This window comes from Perissodus microlepis, chromosome 6, assembly GCF_051167445.1.
Source record: "Perissodus microlepis isolate ML-2025 ecotype Zambia chromosome 6, ASM5116744v1, whole genome shotgun sequence".
NCBI lineage: Eukaryota > Metazoa > Chordata > Actinopteri > Cichliformes > Cichlidae > Perissodus > Perissodus microlepis.
In genome coordinates this window covers 34,287,796-34,300,115 of record NC_140466.1, presented here as the reverse complement: position 1 = coordinate 34,300,115, position 12,320 = coordinate 34,287,796, and the positions used below count along the sequence as shown (strand labels likewise).

At 37.6% G+C, this 12,320-nt stretch overlaps 1 protein-coding gene across 3 annotated transcripts in view; it reads right to left on the bottom strand.

Moving 5' to 3' along the window:
- The window catches only part of LOC146386086 (voltage-dependent T-type calcium channel subunit alpha-1I-like), a 262,563-nt gene that overhangs the window by 140,114 nt on the left and 110,129 nt on the right, over positions 1-12,320 (bottom strand). For all 3 annotated transcript variants that reach the window (XM_084932111.1, XM_084932109.1, XM_084932110.1), the window contains one exon: positions 11,082-11,215. In XM_084932111.1, coding sequence (XP_084788237.1) covers positions 11,082-11,215 — 134 coding nt within the window. The remainder of the gene's footprint in view (positions 1-11,081; positions 11,216-12,320) is intronic.

Here is a 12,320-nt window from a genome sequence, read left to right as displayed (position 1 = left end):
GTAACAAGTGACTGTTCACCCCATGTTTGAGTCCCACCATAGAAATACTAGTTATTTCTCTGCAGAGCATGAAGGCAGATTCAGTAAAGAGGAATAGACTGTTTCACGGGTTTGGCAAAGCCTTGATTATATGATCATAATAGCATGAGCATGAACAGAGTAACTAGATTATTTTTGCTCCTCAGCAGCCTTCAATTTAGAAATAGAAACATTCTGATTACCCTGAAATCAAACTGATATCAAAGAGAAATGATTGATTTTGAACTTAGTTATATTAATGTTAATTAGAACAACCATCACCAAAGTAAAACTTTCAGTTAGCTTACCTACATGAATACAGCAACAACAACAATAATAATAATAGCAATCAACTGGTCTTGTTTATTGCGACAGTTCATTGGCAAAACTGTTCCTGCGTCACTTCATGTAATCCCAGACTGACTCCATGATGTTGAGATAAGGCCTCTGCGGGGGACAGGCCATCTGTCGCAGGACTTCTTGATGCTGAACAAAGTTCTTCGTGACTTTAGCTCTATGTTTGGGGTCATGCTGCAGAAAGGATTTGGGATTAGACGCCTCCCTGATGATACTGTGTGGTGGAAAAGAATCTAAACATCTAAAGCTGCTCAAGCTTGCGCACTGTACCGGGTAAATATAATGTAGGAAGCACACATATTGATAATACAGATAAAAGCGATTTGAGTTTTAATGATTATCGTGAATCTCTTTCCATCGGTGTGAGCTGTATCAACACTAAAACATAAATAAATAACAGTGCACTGGCAAAATCACTCACAATGTAACCCATCACAGCTCAAAAGAGACATGGCATAAAGCTTAAAGCATAGACCCATCCTCCAAACTCAACGTATCCCAGTCTGGTAGATGTCTGCAATGAGTTTTATCTGATTAATGGAACCTCACAACCCAACAGCTTTTTGCTTTATACTTGCTGGTTTTTCTATTACTAAGCCACCTGACTCATGTTTGCATCAATAGAAATATCCTTGTGAGAAGAAATGAACAACAACAAAAAGCACAAATAGATGAATGAGTATCTCTCTGCAGCACTTTCACTTTGAAATTCTTTCAACAACACCGAACGCTATACCTTTGCCAGTCTTTAGATTTACTGATGGATTGTTGTACTAGAAGAATAGATGGTTGCTTCCTTGGGTGACATGATGTTCCATCACATCACAAAGTTTTTATTGTGTTTATGTAACTGTAAAACCACTAAAAAAAAAAAGTCATTTTTAAGAGAGAAAAGTTAAAAGTGGACAGGTCATATTTCAGTCAAACGAGAGAGCGAACATGTGATATATATGGCATGACTATATGTATAAATATAGTCATGTTAATGCAAATAAGAATCAATTATGGCCTCCCATCTGCTGTGCTTACCAGTGTACGGTTTGCCACCTTTCAGTGTATGTCACGGGGGAGACGGCTGATGTATAATGCAAACATACGCTTGTTACACAGTTTCTAAATCTACTGCGTACAAAACAAAGCTTTACATATTTGTAATATGTGAAGTGTGAGAAACAGATGGCAAGACCAAAGAATGGGAAACTTTGTTTAGACAAGTATAATCTGACCATCGTGACACAGCTGTCACTGTAGATGGAGACTGATGCAAGTATCTCAGGAGCTCCTGAGAAGAAGAGTCCTTCAACTAAAACCAACCACTAAACCATATAAACAACAGCAAATATGTTGTCTAGATGTAAGTGTTATTTTAGTGTTATTAAGTTAGACAGACATTATACATTTTATTGACCATATGAAATAGCTATGTTGCACAGATTGCTTTCACAGTATGGTGGTTATGAGACGTCTCTAAACTGCAACAGGTAGGAAACATAAAATCCAGCCTTGGGGCCTCACAAGCTCATTCAGCTCGGTTTGGCCACACTTCCTAATCTTTGAATTTAGGTGTTTTCGTCCAATTGCATAACTGCATAAAATCAAGCACATAGCCATGCACCGTGCCAGGAAAGTGTCTACCGAATTTGACTGGTAATATATTAGGATGCAACTCAGGTTGTGAAAATTCTTCCCTGTTAGATATTCCACCATTAACTGTTAGTGGTGTTATTGGCAAGGAACCACCACAACTCAGCCATGAAGCATCAGACCACATAAAGTTATAGAAACTAATCTTCCAGTTCTACCTTAAAGACCAGACAAACTCTAAGCAGTTTGGCAGTCAGTTGGAACATAGGCTCATTAAAACGTCTGGGGCTAATGTCTTAGCAAGTGAAAGTGTGCAGCTTTTTACATCAGGAGATAATCATGCAAACATCTGTAGCTTGAGCAACAGTCACACTACTAAGCAATTAGCAAACTGATGACTTGACAGGAGCATTTCAACTAAGTTTGGAACAACAGTCAAGAAAACCTGCAAGAGCCTGAGAAACATAATGTAAATTCCTGGTTGTCATTCCTCTGATGGGTTTTAAAGAAATGCTTTTAAAGTGTAAAATGTGTAAATTTATGAACCCTGACATTTAGCTTTGATATCTCTTCTTTTTCCCTTGTCGTATCCTCAAAACACAGCATGTTTTTACCTCCTGTCATGCTTCCTTGGCTGACTGCTGGAGACAGATAGAAGACATGGGGCTGAGAGACTAAATGTATCCTGAGAGAGGAGGTACAAAGCTCAGCCTGCGTTCACCGATAACCTCTCTAACATTATTCCCTAAAAACACATTATCGCAGAAGGATACACACACACTGAAGCATACACTTCACCTCTCTTACATGGGCCGCGATGGAGAAAATTACAGCTTTAGTAATCCAGTTACATTTAAAGCAGAAATCTAAACAATTTTGGTTAGAAACTCCAGCTTGATTAATGAGGGCTATTCCTTAACCTGTCAACTGCTAACATCAACTAAACCTGGAAAGGACCCAATCAAGCTCAGCCGAATCAGTCAATACACTCAAATCACAATCATAATCAGTCTGACATTTGTGAGGTGTGTACCCAGCTTCAGTTTTCTACAGACAAACACATTCCTCATGTGGGTGAAAAAAAGCTTTAATGCTGAACAATAGACACGAGACAGATGCCATTAAGTCAGTAAAGACAGGAAAAGACAACCTTGTATAATGCTAATGCATTCATTTGCTTTAGTGTGTATTTCTTTTATGCTCTCAAACGCTCACTGTCCACTCTGCTTTAGGCAAATGGAATAATGCAGCGTTGCAACGAATTAGGATCAGCGTCACTCATTGGAAGAAATTTTATTACTGCCACCAAGAGCCAAGCTATGTTTTATCACCACACTTAAGATCTGAGATTTGAGTAAAAACAATGCAGGGAACCACACTTGATATGAGCAAAGCGAGAACACAGTACAACTCAACAAGGAACAAAGACGACTTGAGGCTTTAAATAGATATAGAAAGTAATTAGGTATAGATGACACACTAGAGTGGAAAGATGGAGCCGAAACTAATAAATGAACTTTTAAAGGAATTGAAACCAAACACAAGACAAAAAAGATGGAAAAAGATAACCAAATGCAAGTAACTGACAGAGTTGGGGACTTGACAAAACACAAAAGGATGCTGGGAAAGCTAGACTACAACACAAGGGATCAAAATAGAAACACTAAACTCACATTACACAGGTAGCAAGAACAAGAAACAAGGACACTGAACAACAAAACTTGTCAGGTATGAACTATAAAACTGGAACAAATAACTTAAAACACTATACAGCATACATGAAGAAGAAAAAGTGCCAAATAAACTCCAATAAACTCAGAATTTAACAGCAGAGAACAAAAATCTCCATGATGGCAATTGATTTATTTTATCTGGTTTCAGAGATAAATTTAGGTTTCATCTGCATAGCAATAAAAATGAAAACTACTGCCTAAGGGAAGCATGTATTAGATAATCCATGACTAACGTTTATGTGTGAAAAAGACTCCCACTCCCACAAATCTATCAGGCCACGACATCATAACCTTCACCAGTACTATTTCTGCACTATCCTGACTAAAACTCTTCAAATAAACCATTCCTCTAATCAGCAAGCCTAATCAGAATAAACACAATGTGCCAGATTTCGCTACTGGCTAATTTTCTTCTCCTGTCTCTCAGCAGATAGACTGAAAAATAAAATACAGTGCTCTTAATACGCAGACTTCCATCACCACTTCAGCTCTGCCACAGGCCTCAAAGAATATGGATGAATGGAAAAATGACTAACGCTAGCTTCATAAACTTCACTGTATTCAGCACTATTATATACAGTAATAGGTTTTAAATGTGGCATAGTAGGAGTGAAAGAAGAGGCATCACTGCATGCATGTGCACAAATCAATCTATTATCAACTTCCCTTTCAAAGCCTCCCAACTGGTTTTTACAAGTGAAGAAAGGTTTGCAAGCTTAACTTTAGACACTTTTAAGAGTCTATTTTGTGTTTGAGGAGCTTATTCTTTAGCTTCATATCAATGTACAGAACATTTCCTCATAAAAATACATCTTTTACACAAGATGATTGTCTGCAGCCTTTCACATCACTAATGGAGGCATGTAGTTGGAGCAAGGGGTTATTAAAGAGAGTTTATAAAAAGGCAACTTTTGGACTAATTTTGGCATCTACCAAATCCAAGAGCAGTCAACACACAAAAACATGCAGTTCGAACAATATTCCCTCACTAACTGTGTGCAGGGTTCAGCTCTACAGGCAAGCTAAGCTGAGCCTGGTGTGAGCCTCACACTGCTCCTAATCCCTTCCCTGCAGCTCGCCTACTGTTTTTGTTTGCAGTAAACTAGTTCCCAGGGGTGCAACGTTTTATCACGCCCCCCCTCCTCCTTGTTGCTAAGCACGCTGCATGTGGTGGACGCACGACTAGGGAGTAATTGGTGATGATGGCAGTATCTCTTCCATACCATGCATGCATGAACATTGCGGGCTGATGCAAAGAAATGATGATAAGGAAAGACATGTGTGCTGATTTTTTTGGATTTGAGGAAAAAAGGACTAGATCAAATATTAAAAGGAAGCTCGATGGTGGAAGTAGAATCTTCTGTAGCCTCGGGGCCAGTGACTGTAAAGCTGGAAAATCTGGAGAAACTATTTCAGTGAAAGTGAATGAAAAATTGGCCCCATTCTCTGAAAGTGAAAATCAAAAAAGGAGAGGATGAATGCAGAGGAAATTAAAAAGCAACAAAAGGAAACTTTATGGCAGAAAGCTGTAATTTGACTGAATTTAGCAATTTAAAGTATTAGTGAGCATGATATCTTCAATTATTTGTAAAAAAAAAAAAATACTTACAATTCCTATAATAGTGTAACTAAAGTACATTAAGTAAGTAGGAAGACTGGCATGCATTAGTATTAGTAACTTTCAACGATATAAGCATGGATTCCAACACAAAGCGAATCAACTTTTTTGTTGTTTTGTACAAATCTTTTGTATTTTGGATTATTTGCTCCTTGGATTATTAATTTTTTGAGAAAGACTATTAAAAAATAAAGACGGTCACACAAAAAATAATTTGGGACCCACAGAAACACAAAAATATAAGAAAGGCAATGGGTATAGGTACAGGTTATTTAGTTTTAAACGTGAACTATTTTTTTCAAGCTGGTCTGTACTCATTGTAACATTTTGAGAAGCTTGTCAAAGTATGACTAACAGGTACAGTTACTCATAATGGAGCTGACAAACTGATGGAACCCATTTTACAAAAGTGATGTGAAACAGAAACTTTTAACAGGACTCCATGCGGTCCTGGGAAAAACTAAGTACAGCCCATGATTCAGTAACTTGTAGAAGCACTTTCTCAGCAATAAGTTGAAATAATCCTTCCCTGTAAGACTTTATAAGTCTCTCACATCGTTATGCAAGAATTATGGCCCACTGGCGGCCATTCATTTATTCGCAGATCTCTTAAGGTCCCACCAAATCATTTTAGTCCAGTTGAGATTTGTACTTTGACTGGGTCACAGGAACCTTGATTCTTCCTTTTTTTTTTCAAACAGTTTGTTGTTTGTTTGCTGTTTCGTCACATTCGGCACCAGGTCCATTGTGAGGCCTGAATGCTTCAGATCAGCAAAGTGCCAAGATTTCTGATCACACTTAATCACGTGCAGCTGTTAGGGGCACCTAGCTGCTATATACCTTTGTGAAAACTTCCTATTTAGTGACTGGATCTACTGAAGTGAGGTCTTTTAGAGTTTGGAGTCTGCATCCTTAATTATATAGCATTGGTAGCGTGTGAATACTGTAATTTAGAATGTACCACCCTGTGGACAGGTAAGTGTAATTAAGCATACTTCAATGTTCTGTGGCCAGTGGTGCCAAAAATACAGACATTCTTTATCAGAATCAGAATGCTACTTTATTAATCTTTGAGGAAATGATGTGGCTTCATTTAAGTAGAAGATACCTGTGTTTGAAATACTCAACTAAAAGTTGAAGTCCTAATGCAGTGTCTTTACTCAAGTAAATGTTAAAAAGTACAGGCTATGAAATGTATTCTTAGTAAGAAACTAAAAAGTACTCATTGAAGTACAAGTCTATACCTACATTGTAGAGGGTTAGGATTAGACTCTGCAGTTGGGGAATCCCTACGACTAATCGTGGAGAAAAGAATCACAACTCACAATCATTTCTAATGCGAGCTCCAGTACAGGTTGTGAACTGCTGCTCTTTGTGGATTACACAGTGAAATTCAGCAGTAAGCAGATGTTTCAGAGCTCCGTTGCTGATTTCCAGCCTCTAAACGCAGTGGCCCTAACTTACAGACAACGGCACGGTTCCAGCTAATTTAACCGGTTAGTATGAACGCTAAGTTCTTGGTTTTTGGAACAAGAACACAGACTAATGTTAATACAATCTGTCAATGTCTACAAAGTCATTGATTTTAACATATTTCAGCACTGTGAGTGTTGTGTTTCTATTCATTCCACTCCCTAAAAACATTGGTCACCCAGATGTGTTTTTGTTGGTCAGCAACAAGGATGTCAAATCTAGTTTTGATGTTTGGACATTCTCCATCCTTAAGGCATCTGTCAAAAGCTTAAGGTTTGTGGATGCAAGATGTTTTTACACAGGTGTCACCAGAAAACCTGTTTCTGTTTTTGAATGGGAATGATCATGGAGGCAGTATGCAGCAAACTAATGGTATATTTACAAATCCTGAGAACATAAAAATAATAGGATACAACTTAATTGCTTCAAACCATGTTAATTACTTTAATTCTTACGTGCTAAGTGATAGCGTGGCACTCCAGCTTATGTCGTGTTTTTTGTTTCCTTTTTGTGATAAAATGTCCAGTATTTATCGATTTTTAGTATAGTTTCCTGGCCTAGTTTTATTTTAATGTATTTTTTTAAATACTAAGCCATGCTGGGTAAACTCTGTATTTACCGCTGTAATCTCCTGTTACTCAGGAACAGCTGTTCTTTCCTTTGGATAGCTGCATTATAGGCCAGGACACATTTCTCCTCTTTTTGGTTGTGAATTAACCTTAATAACATACCGAAGGTTACTGATTTGTATTTTTATGAAACTTTGAAGTTGTCCTTGTAAATATTCTCTCAACTGGATTTTGTGTTATGTAATTTCCTTGTTTGCTTGGTTGCTTTGATGTTGTCCGAGTTTTGATTTTTCTCAATTTTGTAATAGTATGTTTTCGTAGCCCGGCCACCAGCTTTTGATGTAATAAAACACTATTGGCTGCCTTAATCAGAGCAGATGAAAAGATGCAGTAAAAAAAAAAAACTGCTACTTGTCTTTCTGTGTATACAGAAACAAATGTATAACTTTGTACTGTCTGAAATAATGTAAGCAAACCCATAATTAACTGATGGTAACTTGAACTGATAAAGTCAAATGTGAGCCGGAGCCTTATAACTGCTGAACTGAAAACGAGGATCTTGCTTTGCTCAATAGGAACTTTAGGTGCAAGAGCTGATGTGAGCTTAGCATAAATGGAATAGCGTAACAGCTATTAAATCTGAGCGTGTTATTAAATGGTAAACTGACTGAGCACTCAAAGGGTTTTCTACTACATGCTTCATTTACACACACACATATTAATACAAGGACTGTTTCTTTATCAAAGTGCTTCACAGCATCAGTCACTTAGAAACCATTATGTCTGAATGTGTCAGGAGATAAGCAGATATCATTTTATATATCTAAAAAAAGATCTGCATAATTAATCAAATTTTGGCTTCCCATGATTAAATTAATGCAGTAGACCAATAGTGACAATGCATGCTTCATCACATCAAGTTGGTTACTAAGTTGCTGCCTGACAATGTGCATGCACTATATGTGCCAATCACAGCTGTTACCTGCACTATGCACCATGTTTGTTGCTGTAGTCTGTCCTACTAATGCTAAATTAAAAGACAGATACAGATATGGCTGAAGGTGAAGAGCTTGTCCTTCAGAATACCGTTCATTGTTTGGAGCTATCCTACCACCTGAAAGCACACTACAAACACAAGTCCAAGAAAACCAATGCAATGGCTGCTAACAGGAATCACCCAACATCAGCACAGAACTCCACAAATGCGAGCCCGTGTGGCACGTCCGCATATTGATCCATCTCACAAAGATGTACTGAAATCACCAACATAATGGCCAAAGATAAGTATGCACTAAATACTCTCAGTAGCAAAGGCTTCAGGAAAAATAGTCACTGGACAAAAGCCATATTATCCCCTCAAGCAATTACTTTTCCAATAGCTGTGCTGTATACAACATGACAAAGAGGGGAAAAGAGAGAGATTTTATATTTTGCTTCTAAGAGACCAGGTGATCAGGCCTTCTGTGTGGAGAGATGTTTTAATTAACAGGAGTAGATAATGTAGAAAGTGAAAGTAATGCAGAAAATTAATTTTGAGTAAAATCTTGGTACAGTTTTTGTATTTGCCTTTATTTTTATTTTTATTGTATGAGTTTCACCGACTTTAGGTGAAAAAGCAGGGCTGATTTTATTTTGGTGCAAAGATTTGCACAACAAAGCAGTGTCATGTTTACGCACAATTCACCAAATCTGCCAATAACTGAGATAAATAATCATGATCTCACTAATGTCCAAAATAATCATAATTTTCATTTTGGCCATTATCGTATCCGTCTTTAACAACAGATGTCACTATTTGGTCTCCGTCAACCATTGTTCTCTAAATATGAGCTGCACTTGCAGTGTAGACATTATGAGCTCTTTGTGGCTAAATTCTAAAACCATAAAAGGTAAAGTACAGCAACATTATATTTCCTGCTGTTGCACCATGTGCTCTGACTCTGTTCATGATACGACAGCACTGACTAGCAAATCAGCTATTTGCCTTGTGTTTAAAAACTGTTCATTACCCTTTAATAGGTGAAAATAATAACCAAACTTAAATGTTTGGTGTGAAGCAGACCAGAGGTAAAATGCAACAGCCCGTCCACAGTTCTAGACCAAATTAACTAAATGAACCAGATTTTAAAAACATCCTTAATATTTTTGAAAGAGGCGACAATGTTAACATTACAAACTGTAACTTTCAGACAAGCAGTGACCTTGTCATGTCCTTTCAAATGCAAACTTCTATTCTAAAATTGGCATTTCAGTCAGATCATATTAATAAAAAGACATTAAATAATTAGAAAAACAAAACAAAACGCCCCCAACCACAACCTACTAGTGCTGTGCGACACTGCAAATTTTGGTATAAATCTGTTACCAAGTAACTACAGAGCCTGTATTGCCAATAGAAATACCAACCTTTTTAACCTGTAAAGGCAGCTTATGTAGGAGAGAACAATGTGTCATTCATGATTCATCATCATCAATTTGCAAATTCTGAACACAATCACAAACAAAACTTTTCAGCTTCTCATGTATATTTTAAACTGGGTTTTTTTGGAGATGTAAAATATAAATGTTCCTGTCTTTAAAGCACTTTGGGTCAACTTCTGTTACTGAAATGTGCAAAAAGGTTCATCAGGGTGCAGTACATCATGAACTTAGAGGACAGACACAAAGTATCGATCCTGTCACGTTAGTATTGATCCGATACCAATATCAGTGTTGGTATCAATACTACTGGATCGACCGGCCCACCTCTACCACCAGTGCTCCAAGAAACTGAGCAATTCACTGCGATTAAAAGAGAAACATTATAGATGGTCATAACAAGGGATTTAACTAAGCTGCAGAGAGTGGGAAATCACTACTAATGAGACAAGTGAACAAAATTATACTTGGTACACTGGGGTGGGTTAGGATTAGCATCAGCAGTCGGTAATCCCTTAGTTGCACAAAAGCTCAGTAGAGTTAACAAAAAACCACACACACATTTAATGGCTGACTTTGTCCAAAGAAAAATATTTCATACCTTTTTTTTTTACCATTTAAAGGTATCCCTTCGAGACATCAGTAACCCTGACACAAACAGAATTTGTGGCTGGGTAATTTCAGCTCATTCAATAAGTTCCATTGAGATGATTAGCTCAGCTGAATCGCATCATCGCTGTGTTACTGCCAGTCACATCCCAAGTGAGAGCCAGTTACTATCCACACGTTAATACCCACTGCCATGTTACATTTGTAACACCGACTTGATTGGCTACGCATCGCAGCACAGTGGATTGTGAATTGTAGAGGAAGACAAAAAAGGATGAGCCAAAAAGGGATTTGGAACCTGGCCTTTAAACAGAAGCGAAACAGAATTGATCATAATTAAATATTTGAACTTTCGAATAATTCAAACACTCTCTGTGTGAGAGCTCCAGTTTAAATGTGGAATGAAACATTTACAAGTTATATTAGCAGACCGAAGAGGAACAGTGAAGAAATTACTGAAAAAGAATCAGCTAATGTTTAAGTGTAGCCCTTTGGGTGTATTTAATTAGCATTACACTGACCCACAATGCATGAGTTCATATTTTCCCTTTATTATTTTTTTACATTTTATTTATTTGTTTTTGTTGTTGATGTTATAGCTGTCAGGACATGTGTTTGGGAGAAAACCCTTCAGCGCTCACACCCGTTTGAGTCTCCTGATGTGGAAAGAGGAGTCAGATAAATGGAACAGAAGGTCCTCACCCTGCCATGACGATAAAGAAATCCAGCCTGTTCCACGTGTCCCCAAGGTAACAGCGTCGACCAAAGATCCCCAGAGCGATCATTTTTACAACCATCTCCATAGCAAAGAAGATGTAGATGAACGCATCGAATGCCTGACAGAAAAGAAACAGAGATACGAGGTGTTAATAAGGGAAAACATAAGGAAAAATGTCATTTCTGGCTGCTTTTGGCAGCAGGAACGATGAATCATTGTTGGGATGGAAACAAAAAGATCACAGAGAGAGACGTCGGTTAAATTTAGCGCGCAAAAGTGAAACTAACTGACTTTAATCATCGTTTGAACAATTTTTTTTTTTTTTTTGCTTGTTTTTTAAGTTTCATGGAAACGGTGACCAGGAGAATCGTCATTTCTTTACAGGTTTACCACTGAAAAACTGATTACATTAAATAAATAATGCATGTCTGTGAAAAGGCCTTGCATCTCATAGACAAGCAGATGCAAATGTACACACACACACACACACACACACACACACACACACACACACACATATGCATGAATAAATAAATAAAACCGCTTGGCAAATGCCTGTTTAGTTTTCTGTCTTCATTTATGTTGGAAGTGATAGCAGAGCTGTACATTTTAATTTTTTCAGAAATCTCTCAGTCAGAACATGCTATATCATGTTTAGGTGGAAACTAGCGAGCTAACTTCCTGCTAACTTCTAACTCAGTTAAATTTAATAAATTCTGTTTTCATGGATGCCTGGATGTTAAACTTATTTGTTACACCTGGTGAAGCAGCAGCGCTGATCATTTTATTAAAGATGAAAGAATTTAGGCAGTTTTTATCTCAGTGATGCCGCAGTGTTCGTTTGACTTTGAGACCTGAAGCAGACGGAGTTTTGGACCCAGATCACTCCGCGAGCCTCCTGACTACAGTAGCTGTAATACTCTCACAATCCATCAAGCGGTGCAGCTTCTTGCTCACCAAAGTCGTACTAAAACATTTTTTGACAGATGTTTGAGCGCCGTGTACCACATAAAATCAGTTCGAGGTCAGTAAGAAACCAGAATTCATACATAAGGCGCACTGTCGTTTTTTGAGAAAATTTAAGGATCTTAAGTGCGCCTCATAGTGTGGAAAATACAGTACATCAACACTACATGTAGAAAAATTGAAGTTAAGATTCCAACTAGATTTATTTTGACACAAATTATAAACACAGTTTTTAGATCCTCTGAGTGGCCGTAGGA